Below are 22836 nucleotides of genomic sequence, written 5' to 3'. Positions count from 1 at the left end.
TCCGTGACCCCCCCCCCCCCCCCTCGGTCCATCCCCCCACCACCAGTCCGTGACCCCCCCCCCCCCCCCTCGGTCCATCCCCCCCACCACCAGTCCGTGACCCCCCCCCCCCCCCCTCGGTCCATCCCCCCCACCACCAGTCCGTGACCCCCCCCCCCCCCCCTCGGTCCATCCCCCCCACCACCAGTCCGTGACCCCCCCCCCCCCCCCTCGGTCCATCCCCCCCACCACCAGTCCGTGACCCCCCCCCCCCCCCCTCGGTCCATCCCCCCCACCACCAGTCCGTGACCCCCCCCCCCCCCCTCGGTCCATCCCCCCCACCACCAGTCCGTGACCCCCCCCCCCCCCCCCTCGGTCCATCCCCCCCACCACCAGTCCGTGACCCCCCCCCCCCCCCCCTCGGTCCATCCCCCCACCACCAGTCCGTGACCCCCCCCCCCCCCCCCTCGGTCCATCCCCCCCACCACCAGTCCGTGACCCCCCCCCCCCCCCCCCTCGGTCCATCCCCCCCACCACCAGTCCGTGACCCCCCCCCCCCCCCCTCGGTCCATCCCCCCCACCACCAGTCCCGTGACCCCCCCCCCCCCCCCCTCGGTCCATCCCCCCACCACCAGTCCGTGACCCCCCCCCCCCCCCCTCGGTCCATCCCCCCCACCACCAGTCCGTGACCCCCCCCCCCCCCCCTCGGTCCATCCCCCCCACCACCAGTCCGTGACCCCCCCCCCCCCCCCTCGGTCCATCCCCCCCACCACCAGTCCGTGACCCCCCCCCCCCCCCCCTCGGTCCATCCCCCCCACCACCAGTCCGTGACCCCCCCCCCCCCCCCCTCGGTCCATCCCCCCCACCACCAGTCCGTGACCCCCCCCCCCCCCCCCTCGGTCCATCCCCCCCACCACCAGTCCGTGACCCCCCCCCCCCCCCCTCGGTCCATCCCCCCCACCACCAGTCCGTGACCCCCCCCCCCCCCCCCTCGGTCCATCCCCCCCACCACCAGTCCGTGACCCCCCCCCCCCCCCCCTCGGTCCATCCCCCCCACCACCAGTCCGTGACCCCCCCCCCCCCCCCCCTCGGTCCATCCCCCCCACCACCAGTCCGTGACCCCCCCCCCCCCCCCCTCGGTCCATCCCCCCCACCACCAGTCCGTGACCCCCCCCCCCCCCCCTCGGTCCATCCCCCCCACCACCAGTCCGTGACCCCCCCCCCCCCCTCGTCCATCCCCCCCCCCCCCAGTCCGTCCCTCCGTCCCCTGTCCCAGTGAGGGATGCACATCGTCCCTCCCGACTGCTGCACCCCGTGCCATCCGTCTGTCCTCCCCCCCCCCCGTCCTCACCCTCCACCCCGGTGTTCAGCCCCTCCAGCCCGGCCCCCCTTCTCCATCTGTCACCAGGACCACTCATCGGGGAAGCAACAGATCTGGTCCTGAGCCCCGCGCCCTCTCTCTGGCTGCAGAAACACACCCAACCCCTCCATACTGACACTGCCTCGTTCATTGCACGGCCCACAAGCTTCACGTCAAGCCCATTATGTGGCACCTTATTAAATGCCGTTTGACAGTCTATATAAATCAATAGTGGAAGCAAGTTCAGACATTCAGTCCCCGGTGCTTGCTCTGCCAGGCTGATCTTTGATCCCCATCCCTGATAATGGTTTCTACAATTCACTCAGGTTAAGATGATTAGTCTGTATTTGCTGGGTTTATCCCTATACTTTAAGGCAGTTTCCCAGTCCCTGGCACTACCCCTGAACAACCAACCACTGGATTAGGGGATCAATCCACTTTGGCTCCTGCTAGCCCCTCCATTACCTCTCCCTTTCTAATTTTCAGCCCATCCACAATGTTAGGTGCAGCATCCTTTGTGAGATTGTCCCTTTCCTTGGTGAGGATTGGTGTACAAGAGACCACCACTTTTCCTCATACCTTTGCCTTCAGTCGTTGCCTCTTTAGTCCCTGATCAGAGCCACCTCTCTTGCATCCCTTTTCCTGTTCTCATGCTTATAGAATATTTTTGGCTTCCTGTCATTGTTTGCTGCCCGTCTTTGCCCACACTCTCTCTTGTTGCCACTTCCTTTTCACCTCCCTTTTAATTTCCTCAGTCTACTCATTCTCTTATTAACCTGCAATCTTGTCATGTCCTTTGCTGTTCCACATCACAGCCTATATTTTAGTCATCTAGGGAACTCTGACTCTAATACTGCCACCATCCTCTGGAAATGTACCTGGACTGTACGAACCACACCCATCAAGGCCCACTATTGTTCAAATACAGAATTCCCAGCTAATCTTTGATACCAATTTTCCTGACCTACATCTTCTCAGACCACCAAGAGCAGCCTTTCTCCAGTACACTGTTTTAACCTGGCATGGTCTATCCATTTCAATTGCCATTCCAAACTACGATATTATGATTGGCATTTGGTAGTTGTTCCCCCACTGATGAGCCTGTTCATTTCTCACAACCAGATCCAGGAAAGCCACCCTCCTCGTTGGGTCTGAACTTTACCAATAATCAAAGTTCTCCCAGCCACTCTGAAAGCCCCTTGCCCTTATGTTATTGCTACAGGGTAACTTCAACCCCCAGCCACAATCCAGACCCCAGCTCACACCACAACGGACCACCAGACATGATCGGTTCACACAGCAGTTTGATACCATCTTTTTATTCTTTCACTGCATTGCTTTGTATCTGGATGCTATACACGGCAGGTTGGACGTGACGCAGCCCTGCTCCCCACACACACGCACACACACTCCCAGACTCTGCCTGTCTGGACAGCCACAGGCAGAGCTCACCGACGTGGGCCGATCCCGGTCAGGTTCTTCACCTGTGTGATCAGAACAAGAGAACAAGTATTACACCAGGTAAAGGGCAGGCACCAGTAGGGGTGGGGCAGGGCGGGTACAGGGAAGGGGAGGGGTGAGGGGAGGGGAGGGGCAGGCACCAGGGAGGGGAGGGGAGGACAGCTGGCAGCTTTTCCCCATCCTTGCTTTGCATAAAACATCCCCCACGTCTCCAGGTCACGATCTGCTGAGATACTCCCAGTCACCAGGTGCGGTGGGACAGTGAACTGCAGTGGGCCTCACTGCTGCCTGTTCCTGTCACACACCCTCACTGCTGAGATCAGCACAGCCTGTGGCCTGAACTGGAAGGGGGACGGGATCAAAGTTACGGTCTCCACCAGCTGGAGTCAGCCACCAGGCAGAGATGGGCCCTTGGGGCTCAGCAACAATGGGAAATGGGGAGCTACACAGCCTGGGGTCCCCGGTGTGACACTTACGGTAACCGCAGCCCCCATCAGACCTTGGAGAACAGCCTTCCCCGTCAGCTGGGCCTGCAGAGAAACAGCCACACGGTTAGTCTTGGGGCAGCACAATGGGTAGAACCCACTCCAACGATACAGGTTCCATCCCAACCCCTGCCGCTGTCTGCGTGGAGTTTGCAAGTTCTCCCTGTGACTGGGTAGGTTTCCCCCAGGGGCTCTGATTTCCTCCCACATCCCAAAGACATGCAGGTGGGTGGGTTAAATTGACCGCTGTAAGTTGTCCCCAGTGTGTGGGGAGTGGTAGAAGGTAGAATCTGGTGGGGGTGGGAGGGGAGAGGTGATGTTTATGGGAAAGTTGGGAAGAAGTGTCGGATTAGTGACAGGTGGTTGGTGGCTGGCAGACGGACTGTTCTTGTGCCGTACCACTGACCGGCACAGCCCAGTGACAGCCGGGTGCATGAGGGGGAGGGGGAGGGAGAGGGGGAGGGGGAGTGTGTGTACGACTCTACACGTGTAAGGTGTGCATGCCTGTGGCTTGGTGTACAAGGTGCAGTAGTGACAGGCAGTGGGTGCCTCATGTGCAGGCCATGCTGTTACCCTGTGCAAGCTGGGTGTGAGGGGTTGTGGCAGCTCCATGCCCCCCTGCAGCAGCTCCCCCTCCGTCGCCAGGACTCACCTGTTTGGCGGACCGGGCCATGCCGACCACATCATTGACTCGGTGTTGCAGGAAGGTCCAGGTGTTCTCGTAGTCGGGGGACGAGTCCTGCACCAGCACCAGCTCTGTGGCATTGTAGATTCCAGCCAGCACAGCCCGCTTTGTGTACCAGTTAGACTGTTCACAGACGGAGGCAGAGAAACAGTTACCGTCAGTGGAGGTCACGGCCAGTAGGTGCGCCGCACTCGCTTTGGTTACTGTCCCCCTCCCCCCCGCTGCTGGGGGCCACGTGCGATGGGGAGAGAGAGGAGCAACTCACAGCGGTGAGTGACTGAAGTTCATCCTGTCAGTCACAGACCCTGACTGCAGGTCAGACCACAGGAACAGCTCAGCCCTCTGGTCTCACTGCCACAGTCCCAGGCAGAGCAGAGGGCAGGTGGGTGTGTCCTGGGGGAAGGGCCAGCTGCCTGTACCCCGGCTCCATCAGCGTGTGACGCGGGACAGGCGGAGGGAGAGGTGTCACTGTGTGACGCGGGACAGGCGGAGGGAGAGGTGTCACCGTGTGACGCGGGACAGGCGGAGGGTTTGCCCATTATCCTGAACCTCTGAAGCTGTACCACAGCGAGGACAGACTCTTCAGGGAAGGTCCAACTCCCCAGGAGCTGCCCCCTCATGGAGACAGATCCAGTGACAGGCTCTGAGGCAGCAGGAACCCCACCCCTCCACCCCTCTCTGCCCTGGGCTGATCTGCCCCATCCCAGACTGAGAACACCCCCCATCCACATACTCACCCTCCCATCAATACATCCCTCCTTTACCCCAAACTGCCCACTTCCTTACCCAGCTGCTGACCATTCAGCCCTTCAGCTGCATGCCGCCTCACAGTTCCAGTGCCTCTCCTCTCTCTGTGGCCCTGCAGGTTATCTCCTTGCTCAGCTACTCTCCTGATTCTCCCACTCCCCACACACTGGGGACAATCCACAGTGGCCAATTACCTCACTGACCTGCACGTCTCTGGGATGTGGGAGGGAACCACAGCACCCGGGGGAAACACAGGGAGAACATGCAAACTCCACACAGACAGCGCCGGAGGCAGAACCCAGGTCCGTGGAGCTGTGAGGCAGCTGCTATACCAACCACACATCTTTCCCCCCCTCCCTCCCTCCTCCCCCTGCTGCCCCGTCCCCACCTCTGCTGCAGCCTGCCCTCTGTCTCCCAGTTGAGCCCTGCACTGTTCACAGCAGACACCCCCCTTACTTACGTCGGTGGACTTGTCCCCTGCATAGAACCAGATCTCATCCACCATCTCCGTCAGGCTCCGCAAACTGTCAGCCACGTTCTCCGGCATCAGCAGGAGGCTCATCGCCTGTCAGGGAACAGGGTGTGTCTTTCAGTGCATCGGCACAGCACAGCTGCACCGTGATGGGAGGGGGGAGTTCGTTCACCACCGACCGGCATCTGTAGGGGCATCTGGGCCTCACGTGGAACACACCCGTCTCTGACCTGTAGCAGGAGGGTCAATCTCAGCCTCACACCTCCCCCAGGCTCAGGGTCGGTTAGGGAGACCCTCCCTCTGCCTGATGGAGGGTTCCACTCACCAGGATGCGGGTCGGAGGGGGGGTCGGTTGGGGGCATCCGCTCCCCCGGACGCGGCTCTGCCCTGGTGCACCCAGTGACCACACGGGACCGCGGGGCACAGCGTCCTTGCCCCGTGGTTTGTTTGTGCTCCAGCCCCGGGTTCCCAGTCCCTCAGGATCCCACCACCCCAGGAGCCCGCCCTCGGTCCCAGTGCAGCCAGAGGAGGCGCCCCCTCACCTGTGGCCAGCTGTCGACGTAAGGGATCACCATCCGCAGCCGGGCCTCCACTGCATCCTTGATAAATACGTCAGTTGTCTTCGCCCTGGGGTCCAAGGAAACCCGAGCAACATCGGTCAGGAAAAGCACCATCTCCCAGTCCTTCCCTCAGTGTTGCTGCCTCCGCCAGGAATTCCCACTTCCCATTAACAGGAAGACAAGCGAGGGGGAACACGGTTGCCTCGCAGACAGAGAAGGGGGAATGTGAGATGGCCATTTAACAACCGCTCTGTGTCCGTCTTCATGGAAGACAAAACAAAGTCTACAAGATCAGAGAACTGAGGGTCCGGGGAGATCGAGGAACCAAGAAAGTAAAAAAAAATTGTACTGGGGAGGTTGGTGAGACTAAAAGCTGATAGATCACAAAGACCCAGTGATCTAAATTGCTTAGCTTTGAAGCGAGTAGCTTTGGTAATTTTACTATTGACACATATACTGAGATACAGTGAAATGCTTTTGTTTACGTGCCATCCAGACAGATCCTTCCATACATCTGTACATCGAGGTGGTATGAAAGCACAACAGAATGCAGAACAGTGTTACAGTTACATTGAAAATGCAGTGCAGGTAGTCAAATAAGGCAAGATAGATTGAGAGTTCAAGAGTTCATCTTTATCAGGAGTCTTAGAAGAGCAGCACAGAAGCTGTCCTTGAGCCTGGTGGTATGTATTCTCAGGATTTTGTATCTTCTGCCTGATGGGAGAAGACAGCATGTCCAGGATGGGAGGGATCTTTCATTCTGTTGGCTGCTTTCCCGAGGCAGCGAGAAGCATAGATGGAGTCAATGGAGGGGAGAACGGATACTCTGATTACCACCTCCCAGGGTTCTACAGATGCTGGAATTGTTCCTGTGGGCTGGAAGGCAGCAAATGCTACCCCACTGTTTGACAAAGAGGCAGGAGAGGGAAAACGGGAGCTACCAGTAGTAGGATTGTATCAAAGAGGAATAAAAAGTGGATCCTGGGGGACTTGGACAAGCTGAGTGTGTATTAAAATGACAGATGCAATATCATGGGGAAAACATGAAGTTATCCACTTGTGCATCCAACAGTTAATTGGTGAGATGTCGGGTAGTGTTGGTGTTCAAAGGGGCCAGGTGTGCTTGTACATAAGTAACTTCCGACCAATGTGCAGGGGGTTAGGGCAGCAAATGGCATGTTGGTCTTTGTAACAAGAGGATGTGAGGACAGGAGTGAAGCGGTCCTCCTGTGATTATATCAAACCCTGGTGAAACCGCACCTGCAGTTTAGTGTGGAGTTTGTCCCCAAACCTCAGCAGGGAAGGTGTGCAGCCCCAGATTGGTCCCATGGATGGTGGGTTTACTGCACGAGGACAGAGTGAGTGAACTGCGAGTGCACAACATGTAATAACAACATTTAAAAGACATTTGGGTAAGTCCGTGGATAGGAGGGGTTTCAAGGGATTTGGGCCAAAATGCAGGCAAATGTGACCAGCACCACAGTCGGCATGGACGAGTTGGACGAAAGGCCTGTTTCCATGCTGTATGACTCTATGCACCTCTGGAGTTGAGAAGATGGGGAGGAGATCTCCTTGAAATGTACAAAATTCCTACGGGACTTGACGGGCTGCGTGCAGGGAGGGTGTTTCCCACGCTCAGGAGCCCAGGGCGAGGGTCACAGTCTCGGAATAAGGTGGAGGCTGTTCACCACGTGGACGAGCAGAGGTTTCTTCACCCACAGGGTGGTGAATCTTTGGAACGCTCTGTCGTGGGGACTGTTGGAGGCTCAAGTCATTGAGTTTATTCCAACAGCGTTGGACGGGCTTCTGGGCATGAAGGGAATGGGCAGATACAGGGACTGTGCTGGGAAGTGGTGCTGGAGATCGGCCAGGATCTGGTTGGAAGGGTCGAACAGCTCCCTCCCGGCCCCTGCTGACGTCCACCGACTGATCTCCCCCACCCAGAAGGCAGCAGCATCAACCCACCCCCCAGGACCCAGTGACCACGACCACCACTGTCGCAAATAAATGGTGCAAAACCCCATCCGTGGGGAAATCGCCGGTCGCAACCTCCCACGCCTCCTCCCACCCCTACAGGTGGAGTGCCGGGGTGCAGCAGCTCTCCGTGGCTGCCGTCTACTGTCCACTCCTGCTCCCCAGGGATGGAGTGAGCCATCGCGGGGACACGGAAGGGCAGCAAGTTGTTCCGGAGGGAGGGTTCCTACCCTAGGGACATAAGCGAAATCACTGGATGCTTATCACAATCCATCAGGTTCACTGCCCTGTACTGACAACAGCAGTTTATGACCAGAAGCTGACCACCCACAGGCAGGGTGAGGTTCCCCAGACCCCTGAAGCTGCCGTCGGTCGGCAGAGCGCTCCGTCCGCCGTGTGGTTACTTACTCCTCCTGTCCCAGCTCCACCAGTCTGTGCTGCTCGGCAAGTGCCTGGGAGAGCTGCCTATTGCACTGAGTGACAAAGTGCAGCACTAAATCGCCCGGGCCGTGACTGAACATCCCAGTAACCGCTGGCGACAGCTCCAACACCTGGGACAAGTGCACAGAAAGAGGCCACATTAATCCTCATGCTGCGGCCCTGCCCACCGGCCGGGGCAGGGGGCCTGATCAGTGGGGCGAGGGAGGGGTTGGTAGGAGGGTGGGAGGTGCCCGCTCAGCCTGGTCGTGGTTGACCCTCTACCTCTGTGCCACTTCCCTTCACTACCTTCATCTCTTGCTCGTGGTAATATTGGGACTCCATCAGTCTCGGTTCAGCATGAACTCAGTGAGCGAGTCTGCATAGCCTGCAGGACAGAGAATTCCAAACACGGCCTACCCCTTATACTGATTCTGTGACCCTGCGGAAACACCCTCCCAACACCTACCCTGGAAACCCTCCGTGAACTGCACACATTTCAATGGGGCCATCTCTCCCTCTCCTCAACTCCACAGAGTTATGGACCAGCAGATTTGATCTTTCCTCACATGACAGACCCCGGTATCCCTGAAAACAGCTGACAACCTCAGCTGCATTTGTTCTGCAGCAAGTACATGCTTGTAGATGTAGACCAGATCTGGGCACCACACTCCAGTGCAGTCTCAGCAAGGCCTACATAATTGGAGCAAGACATCTTGATTCTTGTACTCACACCCTATTGCATCTGCCTTCCAAACTACCACCTGAAATACACCATGGCCTTCAGCAACATGCACAAGGACACCCAGATGCCTTTGAACGTCAACATGACCCAATCTCTTGCCATTTAACAAATACTTAACATTTCTGGATTTTTCGTATTATATTCCATCCACTATGTTGTTTCCCCTACAAGATTATTAATTAACCCTTTCTCTTGTCTATATCCTCTCGAAACCTCTTTACATCTTCAGCACTATTCACGTTAGTTTGTTTCATCACCAAACTGTGAACTGATACTTTTGAAAACTTTATTAAAGCTTTATTTATCCAGCACGGTAACAGGCCCTTCCAGCCCAACAAACCCGCGCCGCCCAATTACACCCATGTTAACCTACTAACATGCACGTCTTTGGAATGTGGGAGGAAACTGGAGCACCCGGAGGAAACCCACGCAGACACAAAGAGAACGTACAAACTCCTTACAGACAGCGGCCAGAATGGAACCCTGATCGCTGGCGCTGTAATAGCATTACGCTAATCACTAAACCACCGTCATTTGATCCTTTCAGCCAAATCACTGTGAATGGTTGGGGTCCAAGCCCCGCCATCTCCCTGGCCCTACGCTCATCTCTGGAGCATCTGGACAGTAAAGATACCTACGTTAGACTATTGTTTATTGACTACAGCTCTGCCTTCAATGCTATAATCCCAAGCAAACTCATCACCAAACTCCGAGACCTGGGACTCAACACCTCCCCTTGCAACTGGATCCTTGACTTCCTGACCAACAGATCGCAATCAGTGAGGATAGGCAGTAACACCTCCGCCGTGATTATCCTCAACACTGGTGCCCCACAAGGCTGCGTCCTCAGCCCTCTACTCCCTATATCCTCATGACTGTGAGGCCAGATTCCGCTCTAACTCCATCTTCAAGTTTGCAGATGATACCACCGTGGTCAGCCAGATCTCAAATAACAATGAGTTGGAGTACAGGAAGGAGATGGAGAGCTTAGTGACATGGTGTCATTGCAACAACCTTTCCCTCAAATGTCAGCAAAACAAAAGAACTGGTCATTGACTTCAGGAAAGGAGGCGGTCTACATGCACCTGTCTACATCAATGGTGCTGAGGTCGAGAGGGTTGAGAGCTTCAAGTTCCTGGGAGTGAACATCACCAATAGCCTGTCCTGGTCCAATCGTGTAGACACCACGGCCATGAGAGCTCACCAGTGCCTCTACTTCCTCAGGAGGATAAAGAAATTTAACATGTCCCTGATGTCGCGCACCAATACACCACGGAAAGCATCCTATGTGTAGTAGTGAATGTAGTGAAAGTAGAAATGTAGTGAATACAGAAAGTAGTGAATGCAACACCTCTCCTTACCAAAGGATGGAGAGAAAAAATGGAAACTTAGATCAGTTGAGCTGATACTTGTTATCAACAAAACTCTGGAATCCCTCATTAAAGATACAGTGAGCTGGCACTTCAAAAGCATAGTATCGACAGGGTCTTATGAAGGGAAAATCATACGTGACAAACCTGGGTTTTTCGAGGATGCAACTGATTGGGTAGATAAGAGGGGGACCTGTGCATGCAGTATAAATAGATTTTCAAAATGATTAGGGTCATAGAGAGATAAAGCACAGAAAAGCTTCTTCAGCCCACTGACCACCACTGAATACAGAAGTTGGGATGTTATGTTGCAGTCGTACAAGACATTGGTGAGGCAGCATTTTAGCGCAGGAGACTGAGGGGTGACATTATAGAGGTATACAAATCATGAGGGGTGTAGATAGGGTCAATGCCCACAGTCTTTGTCCCAGGGTCAGGGAATCAAGAACTAGGGGACATAGGTTTAAGGTGAGAGGTGAGAGATTTAATGAGGGGCAACTTATTCACCCAGAGGGTGGTCAGTATATGGAACGGGCTGCCAGAGGAAGTGGTTGAGGCAGGTACACTAACAACATTTAAAAGGCACTTGAAGACAGGTCCATGGATGGGAAAGGTTTAGAGGGATATGGGCCAAACATGGGCAGATGGGACTGGGAATCTTGGTCGGCATGGACCAGTTGGGCCTGCTTCCTTGCTGTATGACTCCATGACCTGTTTACACTAATCCTACATTAATCCCATTTATTAGATTAAGGTACCACACAAAAGATGCATAAATTAATAGGTTGACGAATGGTTAGAAGTAAGTACCTGATTCAGTCTGGCAGACTGTCAGGACAGTGGGACACCACAGGCCTGTAGGCTCAGCTATTCACATCGCTCAGATAAACAGACAGATAACAACGTCTCCACGTACAATACTGAATCAAAGCTAGTGCGTAGGTGAGCAGTAGAATCCTGGGGGAGTCGTTGGGAAAACAGAATCAATGCAGGATCAGTGTGGATGGGTGGTTGATGGCCAGCACGGACTCGTTGGGCTGAAGAGCCTGTTTCCATGCTTATGATTCAGGAGACAAAAATAGATGTGTAAGACAGGTACAGTGTGCAAATAAAAAAGTATGTTTACCTTGGAGTACAAATGAAGAAAAACTTTGCCGAGTTTGTACAGAACTTTGTGCCCTCATCTGCAGTTGTGTGTGCATACTCACTGATTCCCGGGATGAGGGAGTTGTACTCTGAAGAGAGACTGAGTAAGAATGGCCCATACTGGCGGCTGGGTGGGATATCACTGAGGTGCAACATCCTCAGAGCAGCTGTTTCCTCTTGCTGGGAGTCTACACACTGGGAGAGGTGGGCACGTTTCAAAACTGGCACTCTTTGAAATTCTCCACCTCATAAGGCTCAACCATGAAGTTTATTCAATGAGGTCCATTGATTTATTGGACCCAATAAGGACGTGTGGATTGAGAAGGAACCTGGGCTTCGGGGGGGTGGGGGGGGAGGTTCAGCCACATTTTTATTTCAGCCCTCTGCTTCCATTTCTTATGTACTTATTATGTGTCAGAAACACTTCACAGCACTTTCTCTACCTCTCCCTGCTGGTCCTGGTCTCATCTAAATGAAGGATTGGGTTGAGGTTCCCAAAGGAAGTGGGGATAAGCTCCTGGAAACAGATTCTGGATCAGATCAGCACCAATGCACCATTTTACATTGACCTGAAACATTCATTCTACTTCTCCACTAAAGGGGCCACACCCACACTTCCAACATTTTAACCCTTTAACAACAGACCAATGCAACTTCCAGAAATGGCTAAGAGTGGCTCAGCACTGCGACCAAACTCTCTGAAAGCAGTGGTAGGACCAGCACCCGCGGGAGAACACATCTTCTGAAGCAGGAGTACATTGTATTCGGTATCTAACCCATAGCCTCTACCCATGCTGGGACTCTTAAAAGGCAATTAGGAGGGAAAAGAGGGGCCACAAAATATCACTGGCAGATAAGATCAAAGAAAACCCCAAGACATCGTTAAAGATCAAGAGGGTACCGGGGAAGAACAGGGCCAATTAGGGACCAAAGGGGCAATCTGTGCTTGGAGTCAGATGGTGGTGAGGTCCTAAATGGATACTTCTGATCTGTGACACAAGAAATTCTGCTGATGCTGCAATCTGGAGCAATACAGAGTTCCTCCAGCAATTTTTGAGCATTACTTCTCATCTGTATTCACCAAGGAAAAGGACGCTGTATTTGCAAATTTCAGGGAAGGGGGATATTCAGAGCATGTTAACGTTGAAAAGTAGTACATTTTGGGTGGATACCTCCACTGGGAGCTGATGAGGCTGCGATGGGAGGCAAGGGAGGAGATTCCTGGGGCCCTGATGGAGGTTTTAAATCTTCACTGACCACAGGTAAGGTGCCAGATGACTGGAGGACAGTATTCAGGAAGGGCTGCAGGGATCAGACAAGTGAGCTGAACATCAGTGGTGGGGAAGTTATTGAATAAAAATGCTGAGGGACAGGGTTAATGTGCACCTGATAGCATGGATTCTGGTGGGAGATCCTGTTCGGCCGATTCCATTCAGTTTTGTTGAAGTGATAACAAAATATATTGGTGAGGGCAGTGTGGTTGATGTCTACATGAACTTCAGTAAAGCCTCGGACAAGGTCCCATGTAGAAGGTTGGTCCAAAAGGTTAGCAGAAAATTTATTCACCCGAAGGGTGGTTGGGATCTGGAACACATGGCCTGAGAAGGTGGTGGAGGCAGAGACACTTGTAACATTTAGATGTATCCGGCTGAGCACTTGAATCACCAAGGCGTATTCAGCTACGGACCACGTGATGGTGAATAGGTGAGTGTAGATGGGTACTTGATGGTTGGCGTAGCCAAAGGGCCTGCTTCTGTGCTTTATGACTCTGTGACTCTCCCCTCAGATAACACAGGGGCACATATGAAATGCACCCACAGTGTGAGAGGATGGTGACAGTGTTGGTGACAGGGAGGACTTCAGAGCTCAGAGTGGACCAAAACATGACAGAGAGAAGCCAACGGGATTAGTAGACTGTGTTCGTGCAGATATTTTGTTTTTCAAATGCCACAACTTTGAAGTTTTTTTTTACCTTGGCTCCTTCTGCAATGGCCTCCACGGACCAGCCATACCTAGGGACAAATTTCAGTGCCGATGAGAGGAGCTGCTGCCTCAGCTGATCCTCAGACTCGAAGCCCTCTCCTTTCTCTGCACTCTGATCTGAATAACTGCTGTGGAAAGGGGAACGGAATTGTAAGAAATGCACCCAATGCCTGTGTCACGTGTGACTAACCCAACAGCACACTCGAGTGAGTGAGCCCTACCACTCCCAGTTGTCACTGCCAAAAGCCACAGCAAATTGCTGGCACGTCTCTCATAAACACAGGCTCTGGACAGTGACACACGTGTAAATTGCTGCCATATCTTGTCATAAACACGAATTCTGGACATTGGCACACATGCATCCAAACGAAGGAGTCCTGTATTGGATGGAAGATTCCCGTTGGTATACTGGTGAATAGGCTGCTGGACTCTGCACTGGTCTGTCACAGACCCCCCAACCCTTCCGTTCAACAGTTGACAGTAAGGGCAGAAGGCACCTCTTTTAATTATTCGGAAGTACTTTTACATAAAGAGAGAGAAACGGGAGCAGGGAGAACCATTCGGCCCCTCCAGCATGTTTCGTCATTCAATAAGATCATGGCAGATCCAATCTTGGCCTTGACACCCTGTTCCTGCTCTCTCCCCACACCCAAACCCCTGGTAATTTGAACTGAATCTCTGCCTTGCACGTGTTCAATGACTCCACCTCCACGCTTTCCAGGGGTTGAGAATTCCAAAGATTCTCCGCCCTCAGAGAAGAAATTCTTCCTCTTCTCCCTTTGAATTGGGAAACCTTTTATTCTGAAATTGAGGCCCCACAGTTGTCACAGTGGGTTGTCACTGTGTCTGAGTCAACCCACACTGCTGAGCCAAAACTGTCCCATGTCCCTTGATCTGGACAATTTTCAAGACAAATTTCCCTTTCATAAAACCACAATTAGTCTGCTTAATTGTCTTATGATTTTCCTGCTATTTCATCTTCAATAATTTCCCAATTCCTGCATGAACGAAAATCAAAACAACTGCAGACCTAAAACGTTGACTGTTTCTCTTCCCACAGATGCAGCCTGACCTGCTGGGTATTTCCAGTAGTTTCTGCTTTTATTTTAAATTTCCAGCACCTGCAGCTTTTTTGATTCTCATTTACGTGTTGAATTATAAGAGATCTCTTTATTAGTCACATGTACATCGAAACACTCAGTGAAATGCATCTTTTGTGTCGAGTGTTCTGGGGGCAGCCCGCAAGTGTCGCCACGCTGCCGGCGCCAACATAGCATGCCCACAACTTCCTAACCCATACGTCTTTGGAATGTGGGAGGAAACCGGAGCACCCGGAGGGTTAGGGTTACACTGACACTTCTCTTCCAGGAATAGCCTCTCAGGAAGCACTTCTCAGCTGGCCTATGGGACTTCCATCTATCCTGCCTTGTTCACCCCCTGTGGTTTCTGTTTCCCTTGTCTTTGTACAGATTCCTGCCCTCCTTCCTTGAACAGTGGCATTACATCTGCAGTTCCCAACACAATTCTTTGGTGAAAGTTGATGGCAAATGTCTCATTATGTTAGGGTGCATGGCTATATAGGGAATAGAGTAGGCACTGGGAAAGCAGCCAACATAATTAAAGACCTCTCCCACCCTGGTCATTCTCTCTCCTCCCCACTTCCATTGGGCAGAAGATACAAAAACTTGAAAACACACACCACCAGACTCAAGGATAGCTTCTAACTCACTGTTATAAGACTTTTGAACGGACCTCTTGTATGATAAAGATGAACTCTTGATCTCTACCTTGTCGTGGCCCTTGCACCTTATTTGTCAACCTGTACTGCACCTTCTCTGTGAGCGTAACACTAGATTTCACTTTCTGTTATTGCTTTTCCCTTTGTATTACCTTGATGTACTTATGTTTGGAATGATTTGTATGGATGGCAAGCAAAACAAAATCTTTGACTGCATCTCGGTACACGTGACAATAATAAACCAACTAAGTTCAACTCACCAACTAAGTTCAGTTTTCCTGGGACCTCCATAGTTTGCAGGGAGTTTGGTAGATTACAACTAACAAATCCCTGCAGCCACTTGTGTGCTTTTAGTTAACAGTTTTCGATACTTCATTTTTAATATTTTTGACAGCTCTTATAGTTACCAAACCCTTCGAGTAGGGGCGTGGATGGGGCTTATGATCCCCAAATGTAAGCCAAACGCAGAACCTTTCCAATCAGGTCCAGGGTTCTTTTACTCAGCAAGTTTGGGTTAAGGGATTGATGCAGTCAAAGGGGAACCTGAAGCAAAGCCCAGGCCCAGCGTACATCACTGGACCGGGGCACACCACACTGGGTTCCACTCCACAACTGGCACACTGATGCGAGGGTGAGGAGGCCTGGGACCCAATCTCGGAGGGAACAGTGCTGATGACAGACCAAGTACTCGCACACTCAACGCCCCACGTTCTTCCTTCTCCCTTGCCCTCTGTTCAATTGCTCCCCATCCCTCTGAAAGCTAAAAACGTGCCATGTTGGCATTGGCAGGATGTTCAACCACAGTGCCATGTTGGCATTGGCAGGATGTTCAACCACAGTACAGACCCAACCCTATCAGATACGCACACGTCCCAGGAATCATAACTGTGAAAGGGTCAACAGTGTGGCAAATATCAGCCCCCACTCAACCCAAAAGCTCCAAACAGTGAAGCCAGTTTTCTCTTGCAATCACGCACCAGCTAACCCGGCGGGGGATACAGTCAGGCACCAGCTAACCCGGCGGGGGATACAGTCAGGCACCAGCTAACCCGGCGGGGGATACAGTCAGGCACCAGCTAACCCGGCGGGGGATACAGTCAGGCACCAGCTAACCCGGCGGGGGATACAGTCAGGCACCAGCTAACCCGGCGGGGGATACAGTCAGGCACCAGCTAACCCGGCGGGGGATACAGTCAGGCACCAGCTAACCCGGCGGGGGATACAGTCAGGCACCAGCTAACCCGGCGGGGGATACAGTCAGGCACCAGCTAAAACACAGACTGCCCCTGTAGATACCAGTGTACAGATGGTATCTACGGGCATCAGATAACCTGAAGGTAGTACATAATGACATTGGCCAATACAATGGAGCCCAGAGAGACACCAGCTTACCCAAGGCTCCACAGCATGTGCACTAGAAGCAGGAGACCATTCAACCCTTCATGCCCTGCTCCACCAGTTAATTAGATTGTGGCTGATCTTTGCCCTTAGTGCCCCTTTCCTGCATTTACCCCACATGCCTTGAATCTCTGAACATCCAGTAATCTGTCCACCTGTCTTTAATATGGTTATCAACTCTGCCTTCCCAGCCCTCTCAGGAAGAGAATTCCAAGAGTCTCGCTAACCTCCGGGTGAAGAAAATTCTCACCTCTGTCCTCAGTGGCCAACATCTCATTTAGTTCTGTCCACCCCGGCGAGGGGAGGCACATCAGCACGGCCAAGCCCAAGAGGAATTTTGTACAGTTCACGGACTTCACCTCATTTTCTCCAAACTCGAGGCTGTAGTCTCAGTCCGAGCTGGTGAACCTTTTCTGCTTTCCCACTACCACGAGTGCATCTTTCTTTAGGTTAGGAGACAAGACCTGTACACTTCAAAACTTTATTTCTACAGCATGATAACAGGCCATTCCGCCCAATTACACCCACGTTAACCGACTAACCCGTATGTCTTTGGAATGTGGGAGGAAACCGGAGCACCCGGAGCAAACCCATGCAGTCACAGGGAGAATGTACAAACTCCTTACAGACAGTGGCGGGAATTGAATCCCAATTGCTGGTGCTGTAATAGCGTTACACTAACTGCTACACTACTGTGCCGCCCCATTCCAGATGTGGCCTCACCAGAACTCTGTACAAGTGTGGTATCACATCTTTACTCCTGTACTCAAATCCTTTTGCAATAAAAAGCTGGCACACTGTTTGCCTTTCTAATTTTTCCACTGTATTTACACGTTAAAGTTAATGATTCATGTCCAAGGACATTCAGGTTCTTCTCAACACCAACACCTTTTAACTGCTTAACACGCAAACAAGTGGATGATGGCACATTTTTCCCCACATTATTTTATCTCTGCCAGGCCTTGCCCATTCACTTGGACAGTCTACATGTCCCTCTCTACATCCTCCTGATGGCACACACTGGCACCAGCTTCGTATTGTCACAAAAAATGGAAATTTCGCCCACGGCCCCTTCATCCAAATCACTGATCTCAATTGTGAACAGCAGGCCCCAGCAATCAATCCCCATGGCAACCATTCACGGCCTCCAAACCTGAAAATGAGGCATTTATTCCAACTCTGTCCATCGCCCAATCCACAGCCCCAGGCCTGTCTGCTGCACCCAATCCACGGCCCCAGGCCTGTCTGCTGCGCCCAATCCACGGCCCCAGGCCTGTCTGCTGCGCCCAATCCACGGCCCCAGGCCTGTCTGCTGCGCCCAATCCACGGCCCCAGGCCTGTTTATTGCGCCCAATCCACGGCCCCAGGCCTGTCTGCTGCGCCCAATCCACGGCCCCAGGCCTGTTTATTACCCCCAATGCCACGATGTTCTTTGTTCAGTAATGTCTTGTGTGACTCACTCAAAACCCAGATACACAATATCCACTGCTCCCTCCTTATTTACCAAGAAATTTGCCTTTCATAAACACCGGCCAGCTCACCATCCAGCCCTCTGGTCCACGGTAGTCAACCCAGGAAACAAAGGGATTAAAATCACAGCATCTAAACAGCACGAACATCCAAACATGAACGGACTGGCTTTACTCTCTGAGATTCCTCTCATCTCACACTCCTAGTCCCAGTCCCACCCCTAGCCCTTCCTTCAACCAACTATATAAATAGTTCTTGAAGTGTTGACATTGTGTAATTACTAGTATCAATGATTGAAGCAGAGACAGTTTTATAAGTTGTAGCTGAACTCCTTCCTGTTACATTTAGAGTTGTCTGGCATGGAAACAGGCCTTTCGGTTCACAGTCTGTGCCGACCGGAAAATGCCCATTTACACTAATCCTACACCAATCTCATTTTATTCTCTCCACATTCCCATCAACTCCCTCCAGACTTTACCACTCACCTGCACACTAGGGGCAATTTAAAGCAGCTGATGAACCAACCAGTACAACTTTGGAAGTGCCCAGGGAGGAACCTGCAAGGTCACAAGAACATGCACACTGCATGCAGACAGCATCCAAGGTCAGAACTGAACCCACGTCTCTGGAGCTGTGAGGCAGTGGTTCGACTAGCCATGCTGCCCTAAGTAAGTACATTTCACTCTTTGTGGTCCCTTTGGACTCTGTAAACAATCTGCAGCTACGTACTTTTCCTGGGTTAACATTATATTAAAGACTCCTATTAAATCATCTGTTGTAACAAAAGCCAATCCATTTGTCTTTCTATTTCCTCACACATCTGATTCAGCATCTTGGCGAACCTACACTGCATGCCTCTGTTGCTTTCATGTGTTGTACGGAGCACGAGAAGATTTAGTGTACCAGCTATGTCCTGAGGTTACGGTTTGCTGAAAAGACAATGCAGTCAGTTGTACTCCCCTAAACTTTCGATGTATACCTGAAAATGGAACCACTTTATGTGAACATACATCGTTGACAGTTACGACCTGTACCACTCTTTGCATGGAATGTCACTAATCACAACTCCCTGAACAAAAAACGGCCTCAGCGCAGTTTATCGTTCTTTTCTATCACAACATTTACAATCTAAGCCTGACATAAAACTTATTAGCTTTTCCCTGGCCTCCTTCACAAGATACAGCTATTGATGCCCCAGAAACCAGATCCTGTCATAGCAAATAGCGTGACTCTACTATGTAGAACTGAAGCAGCTAAGCATACCTGGAGTTGGGATCTTGGCGCTCAGTGTCCGTCTGGGAGTTGTGGGGGTGCTCCTCACTGACCATTCTTAAGTGCACTGACGTTTGCAGCCCCCTGTACAGTCTGTTGTGGAAACAGAATCCAGCTGGCAGGACAGAGAAAGGGCTTCAGTTCTCCCCAGTCAACAAAGAACATACCATTCCCAGCAAACACAGCACAGGTACATCACAGATTACAGAGTCATTCCTGCAACTGCATTCCCTTCTCAGAGAAGGTACTGACCAGGTACCTTCCTGCTCCCTCAAACATCGTTAGGGTACAGCCACAAGACCTTCGCATCAGCCCAGAGCTCCAGACACAAGTACCCAATTCCATCGGGCAGCTGGGGGGTGGGCTTCAGCTCAGTTCATTATGTTATACATCACCCCCTCCTCATACCGCTTTCAATAAAGTATTCCCCTCCCCTCCCCTGGCCCTCTCTCACCCCCCACCCCAACACTCCCCCATCACCCCGACACTCACATCCCCCACGCCGACACTCCCCCCTCACACCCCCAACCCGACTCACCCCCTCACCCCCCTCCACCCCAACACTTCCCCCTCACACCCCCACCCCGACTCACCCCTCACCCCCCTCCACCCCGACACTCCCCCCTCACACCCCCACCCCGACTCACCCCTCACCCCCCCCGCCCCGACACTCCCCCCTCACCCCCCCGCCCCGACACTCCCCCTCACCCCCCCGCCCCGACACTCCCCCTCACCCCCCCGCCCCGACACTCCCCCTCACCCCCCCCGCCCCGACACTCCCCCTCACCCCCCCCGCCCCGACACTCCCCTCACCCCCCCGCCCCGACACTCCCCCTCACCCCCCCGCCCCGACACTCCCCTTCACCGCCCCCGCCCCGACACTCCCCCTCACCCCCCCGCCCCGACACTCCCCCTCACCCCCCCCGCCCCGACACTCCCCCTCACCCCCCGCCCCGACTCACCCCCTCACCCCCCCCGCCCCCGACTCACCCCCTCACCCCCCCGCCCCGACTCACCCCCTCACCCCCCCCGCCCCGACTCACCCCCTCACCCCCCCCGACTCACCCCCTCACCCCCCCCGCCCCGACTCACCCCTCACCCCCCCGCCCCGACTCACCCCCCCGCCCCGACACTCCCCCTCACCCCCCCTGCCCCGACACTCCCCCTCACCCCCCCCCGCCCCGACACTCCCCCCTCACCCCCCCCCGCCCCGACACTCCCCCTCACCCCCCCGACCTCACCCCCTCACCCCCCCCCGCCCCGACACTCCCCCCTCACCCCCCCCCGCCCCGACACTCCCCCCTCACCCCCCCGCCCCGACACTCACCCCCTCACCCCCCCCCGACTCACCCCCTCACCCCCCCGCCCCGACACTCCCCCTCACCCCCCCCGCCCCGACACTCCCCCTCACCCCCCCCGCCCCGACACTCCCCCCTCACACCCCCCACCCGCCCCGACACTCCCCCTCACCCCCCCCGCCCCGACACTCCCCCTCACCCCCCCGACTCACCCCCTCACCCCCCCCGCCCCGACACTCCCCCCTCACCCCCCCGCCCCGACACTCCCCCTCACCCCCCCCGCCCCGACACTCCCCCCTCACCCCCCCGCCCCGACACTCCCCCTCACCCCCCCCCGCCCCGACACTCCCCCTCACCCCCCCCGCCCCGACACTCCCCCTCACCCCCCCCGCCCCGACACTCCCCCTCACCCCCGCCCCGACACTCCCCCTCACCCCCCCGCCCCGACACTCCCCCTCACCCCCCCCGCCCCGACACTCCCCCTCACCCCCCCGCCCCGACACTCCCCCCTCACCCCCCCCCCGCCCCGACACTCCCCCTCACCCCCCCGACTCACCCCCTCACCCCCCCCGCCCCGACACTCCCCCTCACCCCCCACCAATCCCATCCGATGGCAGACTCTAACCCCGTGAGCCCCGCCCGCGGTCAGCGGCGCGGTGCGGGTGCGGGTGCGGGGCCGCCCGACCCCCGGACACCAGTCGGTGCAGCAGCCGCAGAGCGCGCCCCCGACACAGCGCCATCGCCGGCCCGCTCCCGCCTCCCTGACGTCACCGGCGCGCGCCCGACTACTCCCGACGTCACCGGCGCGCGAGCGTCTCATCGCCCGCGACAGCGCGAGGAGGAGGCCCGGGATCCGGGAGTGAGGGGAGGGTGAGTGAGGGGGGAGTGAGGGGAGAGGAGGGAGTGAGGGGAGAGGAGGGAGTGAGGGGAGGGAGGGGAGGAGGGAGTGAGGGGAGGAGGGGAGGAGGGAGGGGAGGAGGGGGAGGGAGGAGGGGGAGGGAGGAGGGGGAGGGGGGAGTGAGGGAGGAGGGGGAGGGGGGGAGTGAGGGGGGAGGGGGAGGGGAGAGGGAGGGAGGAGGGAGGGAGGGGGGAGGGAGGAGGGAGGGAGGAGGGAGGGAGGGGGGAGGAGGGGGGAGGGGGAGGGAGGGAGGGAGGGAGGGGGAGGGAGAGGGAGGGGAGAGGGAGGGAGGGGAGGGGAGAGGGAGGGAGGGGGGGAGGGAGAGGGAGGGAGGGGGGGAGAGGGAGGGAGGGGAGAGGGAGGGAGGGGGGGAGGGAGAGGGAGGGAGGGGGGGAGGGAGAGGGAGGGGAGGGGAGAGGGAGGGAGGGGGGGAGGGAGAGGGAGGGAGGGGGGGAGGGAGAGGGAGGGGAGAGGGAGGGAGGGGGGGAGGGGAGAGGGAGGGAGGGGGGGAGGGAGAGGGAGGGGGAGAGGGAGGGAGGGGGGGAGAGAGGGAGAGAGAGGGGGGGAGAGGGAGGGGGGGAGAGGGAGAGGGGAGAGGGAGAGGGGGAGGGGGGAGAGGGAGGGGGGAGGGGGGGGGAGAGGAGGGAGGGGGGGGGGGAGAGGGAGGGAGGGGGGGGAGGGGGAGGGAGGGAGGGGGGGAGGGGGGGAGAGGGAGGGGGAGGGAGGGAGGGAGACGGAGAGGGAGGGGGGAGGGAGGGGGAGGGGGGGGGAGGGAAGGGGGGAGAGGGGGGGGGAGGAGGGGAAGGGTGTGGAGGGGAGGGTGAGTGAGGGGAGGGAGGGGAGGGTGAGTGGGGGGGTGCGTTGGGGGGAGGGGGTGAGTGAGAGGGGAGGTTGAGTGAGGGGGAGAGTGAGGGGAGGGGGAAGGGTGAGTGAGGAGGGAGGAGGGTGAGTGAGGGGGGAGGGTGAGGGTGAGTGATGGGAGGGGGTTGAGTGGGGGGAGGGGGAAGGGTGAGTGGGGGAGGGGGTAGGGTGAGAGGGGGTGAGGGGGAGTGTGAGTAAGGGTGGGGGAGGGGGAGTGAGGGGGAGGGGAGGGTGAGTGAGGGGGGAGGGAGTGAGGGGGAGGGGAGGGTGAGTGAGGGGGGAGGGAGTGAGGGGGGAGGGGGAGTGATGCGGGGGTGAGTGAGGGTGAGGGGGAGTGATGGGGTGGTGAGGGATGGGGGTGTGTGGTGGGGGAGGGGGGGAGGGAGTGAGTGAGGTGGGGTGAGGGGGAGGGAGTGAGGGGGGAGGGGGTGTGAGGTGGGGTGAGGGGGAGGGAGGGGGTGATTGAGGGGGGAGGGGGTGAGTGAGGGGGGGGAGGGAGGGGGAGTGATGGTGAGGG

At 55.8% G+C, this 22836-nt stretch overlaps 2 protein-coding genes across 4 annotated transcripts in view; one reads left to right on the top strand and one right to left on the bottom strand.

Moving 5' to 3' along the window:
* Positions 1-2642: 2642 nt before the first annotated feature.
* Positions 2643-21351, bottom strand: coq9 (coenzyme Q9 homolog (S. cerevisiae)). 2 transcript variants are annotated; one of them, XM_052028268.1, is made up of 9 exons: positions 21186-21351; positions 19254-19377; positions 13374-13512; positions 8132-8274; positions 5732-5816; positions 5178-5282; positions 3938-4093; positions 3277-3330; positions 2643-2823 (listed from the first exon to the last, which is right to left on the bottom strand). In XM_052028268.1, the coding sequence occupies exons 1-9, from the start codon at positions 21298-21300 to the stop codon at positions 2788-2790; spliced, it is 957 nt and encodes a 318-aa protein (XP_051884228.1). In that variant the 5' UTR covers positions 21301-21351; the 3' UTR covers positions 2643-2787. The 2 variants fall into 2 exon arrangements, with proteins under 2 accessions (XP_051884228.1, XP_051884229.1); XM_052028269.1 differs by having other exon boundaries at positions 13374-13509.
* The window catches only part of ciapin1 (cytokine induced apoptosis inhibitor 1), a 28353-nt gene continuing 26823 nt past the window's right edge, over positions 21307-22836 (top strand). The window contains exon 1 of one of the 2 annotated variants that reach the window (XM_052028266.1): positions 21307-21430. The gene's annotated coding sequence lies outside the window, so the exon portion shown is untranslated. The remainder of the gene's footprint in view (positions 21431-22836) is intronic. The other variant, XM_052028267.1, reaches the window with a different exon arrangement.

Source organism: Pristis pectinata, chromosome 13, assembly GCF_009764475.1.
Source record: "Pristis pectinata isolate sPriPec2 chromosome 13, sPriPec2.1.pri, whole genome shotgun sequence".
Classification (NCBI taxonomy): Eukaryota; Metazoa; Chordata; class Chondrichthyes; order Rhinopristiformes; family Pristidae; genus Pristis; species Pristis pectinata.
Note: the sequence above shows the minus strand (reverse complement) of the source record. Positions and strands in the feature narration are given on the sequence as shown.

Excerpts from the sequence above, each read along its gene's own strand:
- coq9 (XM_052028268.1), bottom strand. The coding sequence starts at position 21,300 with ATGGCGCTGTGTCGGGGGCGCGCTCTGCGGCTGCTGCACCGACTGGTG. Across the intron at positions 8,275-13,373 it reads CCATTGCAGAAGGAGCCAAG|GTGTTGGAGCTGTCGCCAGC; the intron begins GTAAAAAAAAAC and ends CACTTGTCCCAG. Across the intron at positions 5,817-8,131 it reads GTGGAGCTGGGACAGGAGGA|GGCGAAGACAACTGACGTAT; the intron begins GTAAGTAACCAC and ends CTTGGACCCCAG.